Source organism: Oncorhynchus tshawytscha, linkage group LG07, assembly GCF_018296145.1.
Source record: "Oncorhynchus tshawytscha isolate Ot180627B linkage group LG07, Otsh_v2.0, whole genome shotgun sequence".
In the NCBI taxonomy this organism is placed as follows: Eukaryota; Metazoa; Chordata; class Actinopteri; order Salmoniformes; family Salmonidae; genus Oncorhynchus; species Oncorhynchus tshawytscha.
In genome coordinates this window covers 19,674,814-19,694,592 of record NC_056435.1, presented here as the reverse complement: position 1 = coordinate 19,694,592, position 19,779 = coordinate 19,674,814, and the positions used below count along the sequence as shown (strand labels likewise).

Sequence of the window (19,779 nt, the reverse complement as noted above, 5' to 3'; positions counted from 1 at the left end):
TTCGAGGAGCTAGCCATCGTTCACACATACAATAGCCTGCTAATACCTTAGCTAGCTATTAACCACATGTTGAATTCAGAATGTTGATATCATCCTAAAAAGTACAATTTCTTAACAATACCATCTTAACAATACCTTCCACCTATGAGTAACCTTTGAATATACAACATTATTCATGAACAAAACACGGTGTGTATGACTTTGTGTTTAAAAGAATCAAACTTTTCTGAAGATGACAGAAAAAGCGTGCCTACCTCTCATAGTGCATCAAAATAATTTGAGCACAAGCACGCAGGGCAAAACGTAAGTACACACTCCCCTACTCCCAGGATGCAGGCATGCATAATAACAAATCAACATGACATATTCATATATGAACCTGGTGAAATTCACATAGTACTTTAACAACTGTTACACTATGAGTTTGCCAAAAGACACCTAAAGACACTCAGACCATGAGAAACAAGATTTTCTGGTCTGATGAAACCAATATTGAACTCTTTGGCCTCAATGCCAAGCGTCACGTCTGGAGGAAACTTTGCACCATCCCTAAAGTGAAACATTGTGGTGGTAGCATCATGCAGTGGGGATGTTTTTCAGCGGCAATGACTGGGAGACAGGAGAATGACTCTAAGCACAGAGCCAAAAGAACGCAGGAGTGACTTTGGGACCATTCTTTGAATGTCCTGGAGTGGCCCAGCCAGACCCCGGATTTGAACCCTGTGAACTGTGCAGCAACGCTCCCCATCCAACCTGACAGAGCTTGTGAGGATCTGCAGAGAAGAATGGGAGAAACTCCCCAAATACAGGTGTGCCAAGCTTAAAGCGTCATACCCAAGAAGACACAAGGCTGTAATCGCTGCCAAAGGTGCTTCAACAAAGTACTGAGTAAAGGGTCTGAATACATATGTAAATGTGATATTTCACTTTTTTGTGATATTTCAAATTTAAAAACCTGTTATTGCTTTGTCATTATGGGTTATTGTGTGTAGATTGAGATTTTAAAAAATCAACTTTACAAATAAGGCTGTAACGTAACAATATGTGGAAAGAATCAAGGGTTTTTAATACTTTCCCAAGGCACTGCATGTGTAGCATATTAACGCATGTGCTAATATGTATCTACTGGTATAGTGTGGCCGTCTTTGAATGCATCAATGTTATTTTCTCAAACTCTTTAGGGACTATTGTGATGATACCAAATTTGAAGGGAATCTGACTTTTAGTCGATGAGAATATTTTTGTATTATTATTTTAAAGTATTAGCATTACATAGTTAAAGTTAATTGTTAATAGTTTCCTTATTTTTTAAGATGTAATGTTAAACTTAACTTGGTTCACCATGGCAATGTCTTTGATGACCCTAAAAAGTTGATAAGCCATTGTGAAGTGGATTTAAATGGACACGTAATATCTGATCTCCTGGTTTATCAGTAACTCAGCAATCTTAACCAAAGCTTTTGTCACACCAACTTATAATATATACCATGGGCCTACATATAGAATTTGGTTTTATTTAGACTTATGGTTCAAGAGAATACATTTTTCAAAAGTTTTCAAAAATGTCCAAGATGGAGGAAAATCTATCCTGACGGACCTTTTGGATCCTAGAGGCAAATTTGTTCAGCATGTGGAAGGACGCCTCCATTCAATCTCTAGGTCAAATGTGGCGGTGGGTATGAGTGTTTAAGTGAAACTGCTTATAACAGTGCCACCTATACCCCAGTCGACGGCCTTTTTTTGACCAAGTTACTCATGGCCTCTTTATGTGTGCCATACTAGAAAAAAATACAAATCCATGCTTGAGTTTTGAACATGTGAAGGTAAACCCCTAATTATATCAAAAAACGAAAAGAGAAATCGGACGTTCAGGCGATTTGGGAACTGACACAATACATGACGACCAAAATAGTACAATTCAGTTAACGATGGACTTGTTTCCTCACAGAATCGTTACAGAAATAACATACATGGCATATTCTCCTTTTATCCTTAAGTTTTAAAAGCTAATAGGGAATTTTCGTAATTGGGTTAGATGCAGAGGTGAAGTATGGACAGTGTGATGAAGGCAATTACTGTACATATTAGTTTAGACGTTTTTTCTCTCCAGCTGACCTGGACTTTGAAATGAATCTCTTCCCAGAAGCCAATGTGACCTTTTCTCCAGAAAAAGCTTCTCAGAGGGCCCTCATAATTACTACTGCCACACAGCAGGCTGGACCACACCTACAGCTTGGAGAAAATGGCCAAACCTTATTCGCCTTTCGCTGAAGTGTGTTATTGAAAAGTATTTTCAGTAACTTGATTTGGAGCTGAAATGGAATCCATTTGGAGAAGAGCAATTGGCATCCACTCATGGTCATTACTGCTGTATCGGGGTGGGTGCCTAAGAACCTTGTAAACAGAGCCATAATACATTGGTGGATTCAGATTACACTGAATTGAAGTGTTTGCAACCCACCTCTAATGTTGTATTCTGAGATGTGACTCTTAAGTGCACTATGGTTTAATGCTGAAGTATTTGAGGATATGTTGCACTTTACATGAATATGGTCATCCAGTATGGTAAAGACAGTGAGAATGACAAACCAGCTGTTAAACCAACAGATGCCTGGCTAATTATTATGTGGTGATCAAAGGAGGACACAAAGCAGACTTTAAAGGAGATAACCTTTAAAGAAAACAGAACAGCACACGGAAATGTGAGATTAAGTGTGAATTAAACTCCAGACAAGGGTAACACCATGCATGTAAATTAGGGTAATAGGAGTGGAACAGGGGGAAGAGAGACCAAAGAGAAAACAGGCTAGGACTGACAGGAATTGGTACAGACCGGGATTTCTGAAAAACTTCTGAGGAACTTTGGGAATTTTGCAATTTTATTAATAGATCCTGCTTGACTCACTGAAACCATTGAGGTCCTGGCTGCTGGTGGAGAAAGGGTCGTCCTTGTGCAGAGTGCTGACTTTGGTGGTGCTCTTGTCAGCCGTGCCCACCAGCCCCATCTCCCGCTGGGTGCTGCTGTTGGCTGTCTCCTTCTGTTTTTTGGCCAGTTTCCTTAAGCCGCCACCCAAAACAAACAGTGTCACTCAGAGACCAGAGAATGGTGTAGTTGAAGTACACAGAAATCATACATCAAACTTGTACTACTAAATAAAGGTAAAGGAGTAAAAAGTGAAGAGTGGCCATGTTATGCACTGTTGAGTATCTAGTATTTTGCAGCTAAATAATTTGGGCTATTTGTTGCATTTAAGGCAACATGTGTGTTCTGTTCAATAATCTGCAATGATTTATTCCATGTGGTGAAATCACTATTTACTGGCCTGTGATTGTGGAATTAGAACCCTTCCTGACCATTGCAGGCCTCATAGTCATAGTGACTGATAGCAGATTTGGCCAATCATTCGTTTGGATGAAAATGATTAGTTTTCTCAGCGTTTTTGGATGTCTCAATGATATTATGAAGAAACTTGTGGGTTTCAAAGTCAGAAGCTTGCCATGTGGAACAAAGCAAATCAGGCACTTAATTGGACTGTTTCTCAAGGAATAAAAAACAACAGTTGCCTACCATTTTACTCGAGCTCAAAGGGCTATATTCTAGCAAATACTTCACTGTTAGTCAGTCTGTTTCAAAGATGAGTTTGAGACTACAGTATATAATCATTGTTACCTCTATAACGACCTTCAACAGACTCCATGGTGGTGGGATTGACTAATAACTGCAGTGTAGTTTAATACTCCTCGATTTGCTTCCGAAGTTGGACAGACAAGGCTTGAGTTATTACAAAGGTTTAGGTATCTATAAGGCCTGTTGATGAGCGTTGCATAAATACATATCCCATGAAAATCAGTTGGAAGGACGCTTTAGCTCTTGCAGATAAAGGCATTCAACAGAATTCCTTTGGGAAATTCTGTCATTTATGAGCCGTCTTTAAACAGGACAGGCCTTGTGGAATATGGAAGCATGATAGTCAGTACAGTTTCCATTTGCAAACAAATGTGGTCCTTTGCTTCCTCAGCAGCTGGGGTTAAGGACAGAGGCAAATGCTGCATCAGCAAAACCTCAGAGTCAAGAAGCAATAACAGGATGGTCATATCTGTAGGCACCTTTTTTCCCCCACATACGTTTCCAGGTCTTAATATAGTGGCAATATGGAGCTGTGTCTGAATGTGCATGAGTGTGCGAGCGAGCATGAGCATGGATGTTTGTATGTGAAGTAAGTGTGGGTGTGTGTGAATGGTGGTGGACATGTGATGTGTTTTTACTTTGATGTCACAGAGGGAGCCCTCTGAAATATTCATTCTGTAATAATTTTGCTCTCATCATTTCAGGCAGACCTTCCCACAACCTACAATGTACTTGTACAGCTGTGGTAGTAGGCTTCAAATTTCAAGTATTGATTGGTGGCTATAGTGGCGACTTTGCTATACTTACTTTGAAAGTGGGCAGAGGAAGAAAGTGGTGGGACAGAAAGAAGAGTAGGAGAGATTTGGACATGGGGTTCTACTATAAAAGAGAGAGTGAATGACAGAGGCGGAAGGAAGAAAGATTTTCTGTACATAGTCTAAAAGGCTGACAGATAGGGGGGAGGGAGATGCTAGTTTTATGTAGGGAGTGAAGTAGAGAGGGAATAGAAAGTGTAGTGAGGTAGAGAGAAGGGAGAAAAAGAAAGCCGGCAGTAAGGCCACATATCAGCTTTAATACAGTATGGCCTGCTCTCTAGTGTGCCATACCAATTTTTCCTCTGTGTATCTATCCACTTAACTTATCTCTGCACTGTCTGTCTGGCCTTCTATTGTCTCCACAAATGACTGGTCTGCCACATTTTATTAGGCTAGTACAATATTTGTATCTAATCTTGAAATATTGTACTAGCCCAATAAAATGTCTGTAGCGGAGCTACAAAGTTAGATCGTCCATTCAAATTCTGCCTTCCACTTGACTGCTTATGACAAATCAGGGATGGGGAATTCCAGTCCGCGGGGGCCGGAGTGGTGTCACTTTCCCCCCCCCCATCCCTAGCAAACACAGCTGATTAAACTAATTGCATTCTAAACTGAAGATCATGATTAGTTGATTATTGGAGTCAGGTGTGTTAGCTGGGGCTGAGACGAACCTGTGACACCAATCAGGCCCCCCGAGGACTGGAGTTACCCATCCATGATTTAAACAGTTGTCATAAGCAGTCAAGTGGTAGCCAGAGTTTGAATGGATGATCTAACTTTGTGACACCTGTGATAAAGGTCAGGCAATTAAGCTACTCATGTCTATCCCACATGTTAAAGCATGTGGTAGTAGGCTACATGACACTGTTATATCATTGCTCATACACAAATATCTGATCTTATCTGCTTCTGACATCTGCCACATCATGCTAACGATGTGAATCCTGTTGATTCACATCGATAACTTTCCGTTATATCAAGGGCAAGCGGGTACGTTATTACCTTTGTCTCATCATGCATACAGAGGACACAAAGAATGCTCACCAAGAAACATATCAAGCTCAGTTTTGCAAATGTTCACTACAAAACCCCTTTGTGAGAGTGAGTAAGCAGCCAGCCGTGATGGTGAGGTGAGTGTCAGCATGCGCTTTAGCAGGATGGGTATGTTACAGCATGGTCAACATGCAACACACACACACACACACACACAAAGGAGACAGGTCTGAAGGAATGCCATTGGAAAGTAAGACTGACTTGGTGATTCAAAACGTTTTTGCTGTTTTCAAGCTAAATAATAGATTATTTAATTAAGATTAGAGTAGAGATTGAGGCTAGTGTGGTTGTTTCTGGGAAACACTATAGGACCCCAAAGATAAGACTCAAATTAGTGAAAGCCTTAATTGCACTGACATTGAAACAATATTAACAGGGGACGAAAAGAAACAAGTGGCCTACAGTGCATCCTCATATAGGTCATGTGAGTAGGGAAATGTTGTTTGAACTACACACCCGGGTAGTATATCTGTGTTGTGGCCTGTACTAGCCTGTGGGCCTTCTACTCAACCTGCATGACAGCTGCTCAAGAGTAAGCTCCAGGCAATGACCACTGGGAGTCAACAACAAACTTTCATCTATATTGCAAGAGTTTTGAGGAAAAGGGAAAAATACATACAGCTGCAGAAGCAGAACTGTGGATTCTGAAACACTTTAAATCCTTTACATGCCTGGTCAACATCCCAGAGCCACGCTTTTGCACACTCGGTACTAAGCAAACTAAACAATTCATCCAGTGTGAAATTGTAATAGCCATCAATTTAATTGCATAGCCATCAATTTAATTGCGTAAATAAGTAATTTCTTTGAGGTCAAAGATCTCAGGCAGTTTTAAGTCTTCATGATGCCTGTTCTACTATGTTAGGAACTGAACATTTAGATCTGTCTAATGCAGTCTAGCATTTTCGGTGAAGATAGGAAAGTAGCTTTTGCAGGAACTAGGTCTAAACTTACATGAGGCTTTGCGAAATGGGGACTAGGAGTTACAATAGGCTTACATTAACATTAGACATGGGTCCACAGGAAAATATTTTACAGGAAAATATTTTATTGGGGCGGGGGGGCTATGCATGAATATTATTTGTGTAGGTGTTGAGATACTTTGTCCATCATGGCATGTCTGATTGAGAAAATACTTGGTATTGAAGTAATATTTTTTCTTGCAGCATAACTGACCATGAAAAAAGCCTTACAGTTAAATAATCTAAACCTAATTCTCTAGTTGTAGAGTTTGCTGTATTCAATTGTTTCATAAACAGTAACTGGACAATTGCATGTCTATAGGGCTTAATTAAAATAGGTTTTCAGTGGTTTAGTAATACAAGAACATGAGAAACAAGAAACAAAATAAGTGAGGATAATAAAAAAAGAGAAACATCACATTGGGAAAGGGTATTTCCTTAATGCTACTTACAGGTAATAAGAGTAGGAATATGCATTTCTTCTGAAGCATGAAGGTAGACCAGTGGGACAAAATTTAGCACCCAAAAAGGACAAACAGATTGCATTAGTTAGTTCTTTAATACCCACGTCTAGGAGAGCTGATGGAGAAGTGACAAGAACGGGTTAAAGACATTGATGTGCTGCTGGCCTGGGACTGTCTGTCTACAATCCAGTTAAACCAACTCTCCCATTGAGCTCTGGAAGTGCCTACGGACCACCTGTCTATAGTAAAGGCTGGACTGGTGCTCCTATATAGTTGCAACAGTACTCTACTCAAATTCCTGGTGCCATTTTATAAAATAAATATACCCAAAACAATACATATTTAAATAATTCATTAATAATTCACCCAAATTTAAAGAATAAATAGCACATCTGGCTCCCCATCAAATTGAAACTCCTTGAGAGAGATGGAATTGTCTGAATAGACAATGAGAGTCTGGGAGAACAGAGAAATAGGAGAGTGGGGATGGGAGGAGGAGTGAGAGTAAAAGAGGGGGAGGGGATGTTTTAATGACATACTGTTCTGCCATTCTGTTTCGTGAGATGGAGAGAAAAAGCAACGCTTGACACCTTGACTACTATAGGAACGATATCAAACCTGAGCGTGGAAATTAGAGTATGCATGGTGTGTGAGTGTCTTTTGAGAGGTAGATCATTCACAAATGACATGCAGAGAGCGTTGAAGGAATTGGCAAGCAGAGATTTGTGACTGAAAAGCAGATGGTATCTGTTGTTTCTTTTAAGGGTTTGTAGTTCCTAAACATGTTGATATTGAAAATATCAAAATGAGTAAATGTGTGTGACAAATACCTACAGCATTGAAAGCAACTCTTCACTGGTCTGTTTATGATAAGCAGTGATGTGTTTAGCGTAGTCTTTTTTGGTACAATTGATACCCACTTACTACACTAAAGGGGAATTTCAGGATTTTACGACTTGATATTAGATGGTTCCTCAATTTAAAATGTCTCTGGGTTAGGAGAAAATATAATCTATGGATCGGTTTTCTTTTAGACAGGCATACACTTCAGCTAACTTTATCCACCGCTAAACTAGCTAACAATCAATGGAAGTCATAGGGGGAATTGTGAAATTTTTTAAATGGCCAAATCACCTTTTAAGTAACATTAAACCAATTATTGAGTTGATTTGGCCATGACATTTTGAAAGTTGCATGATTGCCCCTATTACTATGAAGAAACAAGGATTAAGACATGTAGATATCCAAGATGTCTTAATGGAATCAACATTATAGACCTACAGTGTGTGCTGCAGTCAGATATAATATTGGATTACATTTCTCTTCAAACCTGTCCTCTGTTTGATAGACCTGGACGCCCTTTCCTGCAGTCAAAGTGCCTGGTGGCCTCATAGGTGGATTGTTATTCATATTTTTCATCCTTTCAGAATTAATAAAAAATAAATTAAAACATCCGACTATCCGGTGTTGCTATGTCAAACAGTTACATTATATTTCAGTCTTCCGGGATGTATATAAAGTGTAATATTGGGACGCAAACTAAACATTTAATACATTTCAACTCTATATCTGACATGGTACAGGTGTCTTTTTAAAACTCATAACCATGTGTGTGAGGTGTATACTTTTGTTTCAAAGTAGATTTAAGACTACCAAGAAACATGATGTAGCCCACTGCTGTAAATGGTTCACTGAAATGGTTCACTGATGTTTTCACTATGAGCTCATGTGAGGCGGGATTAAGATCTCATACAATATGAGAAGTAGTGGTGGAATTAGATTACAGATATCTCCAACATTTTAATCCACTACACGGGACACATGATATGTCTGTAATGCAGATCCTGTATATCTGGACCAGAGAATTTAGGGTTTTTCCTCCTTTTTCCTCAAAACAATCTTAACGTGAGTGTCTATGTAATCTAAAAACCTGAGCCAAATGGTGTGAAGGCAGACTCAACCATTACAGGCCTAAACCACCCCAGATGCAAATTGATTAACTGTAAGAGGAAACAACACTTATATCTAGAAAGAGTGAGAAGGTAACACCTTTTAAGTTTGATTCTTCCCAAACTGTTGTTTTAAATTAAAAATACAGATAGCAGCTGTCTGAATTGGATGTGATGGTAGTAAAAAGGCAATTTAATGAGAAGGCTTCCTTATAGAGCGAGATAGAGCTGTGTCAATCATCTACTTTGGGAACAGTCGATACCGCCAGGCACATATGTAGCCACGATCTACCCCTTCTGCTATCTTATTTCAATGGCCTTTTAAAAGAGCTGCTGACATTGTTCTTATGATATTAATAAAGAGAAGTGAGAGCTAGAGCTGTGGCAGTCAAAGGTAGCAATAAATATTATTGTCGTAAAACTGCACAATGCTTCTCAATGCACCACTGCATGAGAGCTGCATAATTATTTTGGGCTCCAAATACCTGATTATAAATTTGTTATTAAATGCATTCTGCGTATATTCTGCGTATATGTGGAGGAATACAATATCTACAATGACATTGATTTAACCCTTACCCACCTATAGTGAGCGACGGTATACAGTACACTGGGTATATTAAACATTAGGAACACCTTCCTAATATTGAGCTGCACCCCCCCCTTTCCCTCAGAACAGCCATAATCCATTGGGGCATTGACTGAACAACATGTTGACTCCAATGCTTTCCACAGTTGTGTCAAGTTTGCTGGATGTCCTTTGGGTGGTGCACCATTCTTGATACACATGAGAAACTCAGCAGCGTTGCAGCAGTTCTTGACACTAACCGGTGTGCGGCTACTACCATACCCGGTTCAAAGGCACTTAATAATTTTGTCTCGCCCATTCACCCTCTGGCACACATACATAATGTGTCTCAATTGTCTTCCCCCCCTTCACCTATACTGATTGAAGTGGATTTAACAAGTGGCATCAATAAGGGATCATATCTTTCACCTGTATTCACCTGGTCAGTCTGTCATGGAAAGAGTAGGTGTTCTTAATGTTTTGTATTCTCGGTGTACGTTCACGCAAAAAACTCTGCTTTAAAGGTTACCGTGAACGAATTACTGTATCTGGCAATTGACATATCTGGTAATACATTATGAACGGTGGTTGCTGTCAAATAGGAGTAACAACTTTAAAGGTTGTACTATGTAAACATGACACTCAAATACCATTGCTGTATAAACACACGCACACAAGCAAACACGCACACACTTGCACACACTACGCATCCATATCAATTGTGAACATGTTTCATTATACCACACACGCATACGTTATACGTACACATGCAAATACATTCATGTGAATTAAAGGCATGCACAGACACATTCAGATGGATGAGCAAAATCCAATGACAAAAACATAAACCAGATTAACAATCTTTCACTGAACACAGAATACATCTCAGTAAAAGACTACACTCATATATTCAATATGGTGTTGTACCAAAGACCTCTCTCTGTGCCTCCTGTAGATTTACAGCACGCTGCATGATCTTATTTAATGCCATTCATCTACACTGATACTTTCATTGACTGCATCAATGATGACTATATCTTGCCATACCTAATGGCTATGATGCATTGGTAGTCTAACATTAGGGATTTCAATTATCTCTGTCAGCTATGTCCACTGTGGTCCATTATCCTCCCCCATCACCCCACCATCCGTTTGTGCAAACACCCCAGCTCTCACATCTGTGTGTGGGAATGTCATTCTCTCTGCATGGCTATCCCAGCACACAGACTGGGGAGCAATGGTCAGGAACACATTACACGCACGTACACACACACACACAAATGCGCTCACACACACACAAATGCATGCACATACACACATACACACACGGAGATAAGGCTGCCGAGACCCCCTGGAAGACAACAGCTGCTTGGCCTGAAGGCAGACAGTGTGTGTGTCATACATGTTTGTGTGTGTGGTGTGTGTGTGTGTGTGTGTGTGTGTGTGTCCATGTCCCCACTGACAACCAATAGCTGACACCACAGCCATGTGTGGATCATCATCAGATGTTTACCCTTCTGCCAGTCCATTATTTATAAAAAGGTCCACATGTCACAACTCAGGAAGGGGCTCAACCTTGCATCAGTAGACAAGGGCGAGATTCGCTGCTGCTACAAGAACACTGCATGAATGGGCAATGAGTGGCTAATGGACTGGGACTGGCTGCGACTGAATGGACACTTAACACACTCAGCCCATGACTGGATGGACTTGTGGGGAGTTCAACATGTTAACAGCCTTTGCTGCACCCGGGCACCAATAAATGACTAATTGTCTTTGGTTTCCCGTCTTAATGTCTTCATGCTCTGAAAGGTACTTTGTCTGAACTGAAGTGGTATTAAAGATAATTCAAAATCGGAACAAATGATTAATAGTAAAGTGATGGGATCTGCTAAAGGAAACGTGGCTGCTGAAGCTTGTTTTGGAAATGAGTTGGCATGGGGCTATTTGAAGATACATTTTGTTTATTGAGAGATATTACAGTAAGGAGCATTTTCTTACTTCTGTGATTTGGCAGGTGTTGCAAATGCTGTATATCATTTACTTTTTTGACATGATTCAATGGATAGCTTTAGATTATTAGAGGACAGACTCATAGAGCAGCTTCTAGTTGAACCACAAAGACACACACCATAGTTATGTGAATAGCATGTGTGTTTGTGTATAGCTTACAGTAATGAACACAACCCAATCAGCAAACAAACGTGCTGTGATGGTGAATGCTTAATGAATCTGAATTGGTGCACCACTCAAAAGAGGTAGTGGCATTTTTTGTGGAAAATAATGACTCATTTGACATGGAACTGAGTTTTAAGCCCTCCACTTGGTGGGTAAGTAGCAAAGAGTAGCTGTAAGAGCGGTTCATTGTTGCGCAAGGGGGATTTATGTAAATCAAACAATAAAAACCTTATTGAAAGGTGTAATTACAATGCAAGGCAATTCACTCTGATAATTAACATTTAATATGATAATGCTTTCTCTAAGTTCATCCTATGGCTGGTCAATTTGATCCTTTTATGGAATATCTCATTGCAGATAATGTATCTAATACTCAACTGACAATGCATGAGGCAAGATACAAATAAATCAACGAATACGACTGACATTACGTGGTATTTTGTACAATGACATGGTGCAACCGACAGTGACTGTTAGAGTATCCAAAAGTAATGGCCTCGTCAATTTTCGTGCATGTGTCGGAAATGAATGACATATCTGATCACAGATGGGTAAAAAAAAAAACAATGGTGAGGCACGATCTTAAGATGCGTAGCTGAAAATAAACATACAATACCCCACACTCAGAGTTCTCCATGTGTGTATCTCTCTAGCAGGCGCAGGCCAAAAGAGGAAGAGGAAGAAGATAAGAGACATGGGCGTGAGACTAGTGTTAGAAAAAAGGTCAGACAACAGTGATGGATGTGAACATGTAGACTACTGGCACAGATTATGTTAAGAGATTTTGTCATACGAACATTCAGTGGGGTCCGAAATTATTGACACCCTTGATAAAGATGAGCAAAAAATGACTGAAATCCTTGATATCCTTAGTCTTCACTTATGGATTCCCTCTTCAATTCAAACCACAGTCCGGTGACTGAGATGATCGTTGCAAAATGTTTGTTTTGTGGATAATTAACCATTTCTTTGTCGATTTTGATATGTGCTTGGGGTTATTGTCTTGTTGAACGATCCACTTGCAGCCAAGTTTTAGCATCCTGGCAGAGGCAGACAGGTTTTTGACAAAAATGTCCTGGGTCAACATGTGCACCTGTCCAAATGGAGATTAGGATTGAGCAGGGGTTGGTCTGGCTCTCAATCACTGATTGCACATGAAGGGTATCTGTATATGTGAGCATACACCATCACACCACTGCAATGTGCTGGTTTGATGGTGTATTTTATGATCCATTATTCTAATAAACCTCTACTTTATAATCCTAAATGCCTGATGTTCCTCAAGAAAAAAAGATTGGGAGCAAAAAAAAAACGCCATAAACGGCAAGAGAAAAAGCTTTCAGTTTCCATAATTCTCTAAAATACTGTTGAGAAGCACTGTGGAGTTCTCCAGCTCCAATCTTGTTACAGAAACAGTAGTCTTAGTCTGATAACAATTAAAATAGACAGTGACTCCCCCACTACCTTGCTAGTGGTATTCTCAGCTCAGATACAAAATGCTACAATTTTGTGAGTTTACCATGAATTATTTAAGGATTTTTATCTGGGACTTTTTGAAAAGCACATTTGACAGTGCTGTAAGAGTCCTAAGGGCTTAAGCTACAGGGCAGGAAAACATGAAATCACCATTAAGTATTTGCCTGTCCATTCAATTCATTCGTATGTTATTAGTACAAAAAAGTCCATTTGGAAATCTCTAAAACATGTGTAACACAACTTTGAAAGATTAAATGGACAGTGTACTCGCTTCCAACAGGTTTTCTTCACAAATAATTGATAGTGGCTAAAAGCCATGTAAAACACTGAAATTTAAAAAACATTGCCCCCGAACTATCTAGGTTGCAAGAATGAAATATAGATGATCCAGCATGCCAGGCGTCTTAGGATATCGAAGCCTAGGCACTTCTTCTCCCTCTCCACAATCTATATCCTACACGGGTGGCTTGGCTGCCTATCGGTCTTAACTATTTATGGGAGTATTGGTTTCCAGTTGTCCATTTAGCATAGTTAGCCCAAGGCCCTGTAACACCCACGGTTTTGTCTCCAGATTGGTTGCCAATTCATATAGGCCTTGTTTATAAATGTTAACAAATATTAAAATAGTATGTATTGATGATTACATGCATTAATTGTTGATCAATTATTTATTCATTTTTATTCATGAAATTATCAGAATTTATTTTCAAGAACAGTGGTGATTGTGACATGCAATTTTGTCTCAACAGCATAGCCTCATGACACAAATGAATGGTCATGAAGTACAGTAGTAAGATATTTCAAAGTTTAATTCCTCTCTGTATATGTGGAGTAATTAGGCGACACATTTTGAAATTATAGATTTTTTTAAAACTGTGGGTCCTAACATAGCAAAATGGCATGGGCAGTATGTGATTAGGGTAATTTAGGAAAGCAAGAGACAGAGGAAGGAGACAGAGATGCGATGGAAGTAAGCCAGTGTGCATGTTAACAAGACATAGAAAGCTGTGTGTGTCCGTAGCCCCCCTAAAAACATACCTTCCTCCTTCTGAGTTAGTCCCAATGGTACTTCAGCTCATCAGAGGCCTTAGAAGTATTCTAGTCATATTGCGGATGGGACATTGGGTCACACTATGGTGTGAGGCCACTAGTACTATAGTAGCTGACATATTTCCACTTGCAACATCGGGGACACACTAGGAGTTTCTCAACCACTCTTTACCTGCGTTTAAAGGTGAGAACCACTCCTAGTAGGATGATGACGAACATGAGGATGCCTGCGATGACACCAGCCATCTTGACGTTGCTGTCCACCTGCTTTTCGGGCTCCACAGCGTCCGAGTCCTGGGTGGACGCGCCTACAAACAGGCACAGACACATCACAGAGAGGAGGAGGGAGTTTACCCTGGGGCAACCATCCTCCATACACACACAAACAAATACACAAAACGCACTCACACACACATATGCAATAATACACACACACATATGCAAGTATACACACATCTGCACACACACATTTGCACACATGTTGTAGACAGTGCACACACACACACACACGCACACTCTAAACACACACTTACACACATACACACTCACATACACGTATATGTGCACACAAACCTATTCACACAAAAACACTTATGCGAGTACACGCTTACACGCTCATACATACAGACGGACAAATAGATGCAAACACATAGAAACAAACATCCACAGTAAAGAGAGAACCTTTCTTTTGTTTAAATACAAGATCACAAAGTCATGCAAAGAAATGGCAGGGTCATTAATACTAATGCAAGGGAGACATTAATTTTGGTGAAAAGTGAAAAGATGATTAGGTATAGTGTTGCTGTTACGGGTATTGGCGGAAATGTTAGCTATATCCTGATCGATAAACTCCAAATGATTACAAGATAAAGTTCAATAAAGATTTAGTGAACTTGTGAAAGGGTGCTTCTCACACAGGACAGATGAATGGTGGAAATCAACGTGCAAATAAACGTCTGGAAATACACAAGTTAGAGTAAGGTCATTTTCTCTTGCATCAAAGTATTTGTGGTTGAGTTAATACATATGAGTTGTTATTTTCAACAGGCTTTTCATCTTACAGAGCAGTTGCACCACACTAAAACACAGAGGACATACAGTGCACTAATGTTGAACAACCAATGATTTGAGAAAGACATGCGGGAAAATGGTAGCATGGGTTGTTGAAGTAGCTAGGACATACAGTGAACAACAGTGAGGGAGAGAATGGATAGGTTGAGCGAGTTTATAGTACTGCTAGCTATTCCCAGCTTCTTCCATAGCTTACAAAAGTAACCAGAACTCAAAATGCTTCCTTTGAACAATACAAAGACTACCGGAAGTACACGATAGTATTGCTCTCTGTTTGGAGACATTGGGTACCACAACATGCTGCTTCTACTGTATGTTCAACCTCTATAGATGTTACTTTTACTCCAGGAAGTCTTTTCAGGAGGTGCATTGAGGTCTGATCTAAATACATTTATTCGATTTTTTTTAAACAAACAAACACCATAAATGAATGTTAAGTAGACCTAATTAATATACAGTACTAGTCAAAAGTTTGTACACACCTACTCATTTAAGGGATTTTCTTTATTTTTACTATTTTCCACATTGTAGAATAATATTGAAGACATCAAAACTATGAAATAACACATGGAAACATGTAGTAACCAAAAAAGTGTTAAACAATTCTAAATATATTTTAGATTCTTCAAAGTAGCCAACCTTTGCCTTGATAACAGCTTTGCACACTCTTGGCATTATACTCTTACCAACAACGACGAGACGGCCTACAGGGAGGAGGTGAGAACCCTCGGAGTGTGATGTCAGGAAAATAACCTCTCACTCAAGAGCAACAAAACAAAGGAGATGATCGTGGACTTCAGGAAACAGCAGAGGGAGCACCCCCCTATTCACATCGACGGGACAGTAGTGGAGAAGGTGGAAAGTTTTAAGTTCCTCGACATACACATCACGGACAAACTGAAATGGCCCACCCACACAGACAGCGTGGTGAAGAAGGTGCAGCAGTGCCTCTTCAACCTCAGGAGGCTGAAGAAATTTGGCTTGTCACCAAAAGCACTCACAAACTTTTACAGATGCACCATCGAGAGCATCCTTTCGGGCTGTATCACCGCCTGGTATGGCAACTGTTCCGCCCACAACCGTAAGGCTCTCCAGACGGTAGTGAGGTCTGCACAACGCATCACCGGGGGCAAACTACCTGCCCTCCAGGACACCAACACCACCCGATGTCACAGGAAGGCCATAAAGATCATCAAGGACAACAACCACCCGAGCCACTGCCTGTTCACCCCACTATCATCCAGAAGGTGAGGTCAGTACAGGTGCATCAAAGCTGGGACCAAGAGACTGAAAAACAGCTTCTATCTCAAGACCATTAGACTGTTAAACAGCCATCACTAACATTGAGTGGCTGCGGCCAACATACTGACTCAAATCTCTAGCCACTTTAATAATAAATAATAATAAAGTTGGATGTAATAAATGTATCACTAGTCACTTTAAACAATGCCACTTTATATAATGTTTACATACCCTACATTACTCATCTCATATGTACAGTGGGGAGAACAAGTATTTGATACACTGCCGATTTTGCAAGTTTTTCTACTTACAAAGCATGTAGAGGTCTGTATTTTTTTTTATCATAGGTACACTTCAAATGTGAGAGACGGAATCTAAAACAAAAATCCATAAAATCACATTGTATGATTTTTAAGTAATTAATTAGCATTTTATTGCATGACATAAGAATTTGATACATCAGAAAAGCAGAACTTAATATTTGGTACAGAAACCTTTGTTTGTAATTACAGAGATCATACGTTTCCTGTAGTTCTTGACCAGGTTTGCACACACTGCAGCAGGGATTTTGGCCCACTCCTCCATACAGACCTTCTCCAGATCCTTCAGCTTTCGGAGCTGTCGCTGGGCAATATGGACTTTCTCCCTCTAAAGATTTTCTATTGGGTTCAGGTCTGGAGACTGGCTAGGCCACTCCAGGACCTTGAGATGCTTCTTACGGAGCAACTCCTTAGTTGCCCTGGCTGTGTGTTTCGGGTCATTGTCATGCTGGAAGACCCAGCCACGACCCATCTTCAATGCTCTTACTGAGGGAAGGATGTTGGCCAAGATCTCGCGATACATGGCCCAATCCATCCTCCCCTCAATACGGTGCAGTCGTCCTGTCCCCTGTGCAGAAAAGCATCCCCAAAGAATGATGTTTCCACCTCCATCATCCAGATGGTCATTGGCAAACGTCAGATGGGCCTGGACATGCGCTTGCTTGAGCAGGGGGACCTTGCGTGCGCTGCAGGATTTTAATCCATGACGGCGTAGTGTGTTACTAATGGTTTTCTTTGAGACTGTGGTCCCAGCTCTCTTCAGGTCATTGACCAGGTCCTGCCTTGTAGATCTGGGCTGATCCCTCACCTTCCTCATGATCATTGATGCCCCCCGAGGTGAGATCTTGCATGGAGCCCCAGACCGAGGTGATTAACCGTCATCTTGAACTTCTTCCATTTTCTAATAATTGCGCCAACAGTTGTTGCGTTCTCACCAAGCTGCTTGCCTACTGTCCTGTAGCGCATCCCAGCCTTGTACAGGTTTCCAATTTTATCCCTGATGTCCTTACACAGCTCTCTGGTCTTGGCCAGTGTGAAGAGGTTGGAGTCTGTTTGATTGAGTGTGTGGACAGGTGTCTTTTATACAGGTAATGAGTGGAGAACAGGAGGGCTTCTTAAAGAAAAACTAACAGATCTGTGAGAGCCGGAATTCTTACTGGTTGGTAGGTGATCAAATATTTATGTCATGCAATAAAATGCAAATTAATTACTTAAAAATCATACAATGTGATTTTCTGGATTTTGTTTTAGATTCCGTCTCTCACAGTTGAAGTGTACCTATGATAAAAATTACAGACCTCTACATGCTTTGTAAGTAGGAAAACCTGCAAAATCGGCAGTGTATCAAATACTTGTTCTCCTCACTGTATATATATATTTTTTAAGTACATTGTTGGTTTGGGGCTCGTAGGTAAGCATTTCACTGTAAGGTCTGTAACCTGTTGTATTTGGCGCATGTAACTAATACAATTTTATTTTATTTGATTTGAAAGGCTTTTGTACACATGCCGAAATGAATTAGCAACCTTGATAAACAAATAAACAATTAAAGCACAGTAGTAGACTCATTCTAATGTGTGGGTGTCATATTTCTAGCCTCTCTTTTACATATCCCTTTTTACAAAATATCCTTTGAACCAACAGATTAAGAATATAACCCTGGCATGTCATGGACTTCAATTTACTGAACTATTGATTGAAAACATGTCCTTTTGACACATAAGTTTTAAACAGTTTGAGGTATATCTTTGCATATTTCTTTATTTCTACACACAGGTATACTGAACATTGTACTATCCAAAGATCAATGACTTACAGTAGCTCACATAAACCCTTAACTTTGCAGGATCTGGTGTTAGGAATTTAGGTTGTTCAGGTGTGGAAATGCTGGATTCAAAGGATAAAGCCAACCACGACTGTATGTTGAATGTTTATTAAAGACATTGTGCACACAAAGGGGTAGACAGCAACGTTCTCCACAGAGTCCGTAACACTCACCAAAGACTCAAGGTCTGAGGCCTCATTATATCGCCCAAACTCAGATCAGGCGTCACAGAGGTTGAGCATCCTTTTCTGACCATTCTCTCAGTGCCACGCCATAACATTACTCAAAGCTATAAACCATCTGCGTGGACTCTCTAAGCCCTTACTGTAGCATTACCTTTCCGGACAAATACATTTACAGCCGGTGAACCTTAACCTCAGCAGAGTTACTTAAGTGGCTAAGTTGTACATAAGGGGTACACTTACTAACATACGTTTTAAATTACTTTGAATGTAAACTACATAGACTTAACCTAAAAATGGGAAAAGGGAAAAACACACAATTCAGTTTACCGTATACAATAAAGACACTATATTTGTGTGTATCGAAGAGCTTAATGGCATATGGTATGCATCCTTCCTCAAGTGATTCTGTTAAAATGGCTATGTGTCTCTGTCATTTTACTCTGCAACCTGATTCGCCGTCAACCTGCCAAAAGCTGATTGGGTTCAAAAGGTCATAATGTACAATAGTCCACCCCATCTGGCTGTTCTAGCCCAGTTTCTGATTTGATACCACCAGAGCTGTCCAACAATCAGACATACTTACTTAACAGGGCTCTGTCTGACCAATCATCTCCCCTATACTCATGGGAATATTATGTCATAGACATAGGTTGTATTTTTTCACATGAACAATATAAACAATACAAACAATATACTGTATATCTAGGCCCATTATGCCTGCAGTTCCCAAGGACAAAACAAGAGATGCAGTGAAAATTATCACAACCTACAACGAAGCCCTTTAAATACCCATCTTGAGTTGTATTTTATGAGGATATCTGTTGTTCTAAAGAATATTGCAAAACTGACTTCTTAATTGCAGGGTTCCCGTAAGACTTGAGTGATTTGGTACCTAATACAGAAACCCTTGATCCATCATCATCAAAATTGTAATCTTTCCCTGATTAAATTCTCCCTGTGCATTCCTGCACGCCCACAGACATGGATGTT

The 19,779-nt window shown here is 40.1% G+C and overlaps 1 protein-coding gene across 1 annotated transcript in view; it reads right to left on the bottom strand.

The window, feature by feature from the left end:
• The window catches only part of LOC112254117 (receptor-type tyrosine-protein phosphatase T), a 491,368-nt gene that overhangs the window by 133,586 nt on the left and 338,003 nt on the right, over positions 1-19,779 (bottom strand). The window contains exons 14-16 of the mRNA XM_024426355.2: positions 14,319-14,454; positions 6,914-6,943; positions 2,906-3,057 (exon numbers count right to left, since the gene is read on the bottom strand). Of these exons, the coding sequence (XP_024282123.1) occupies positions 2,906-3,057; positions 6,914-6,943; positions 14,319-14,454 (318 nt within the window). The remainder of the gene's footprint in view (positions 1-2,905; positions 3,058-6,913; positions 6,944-14,318; positions 14,455-19,779) is intronic.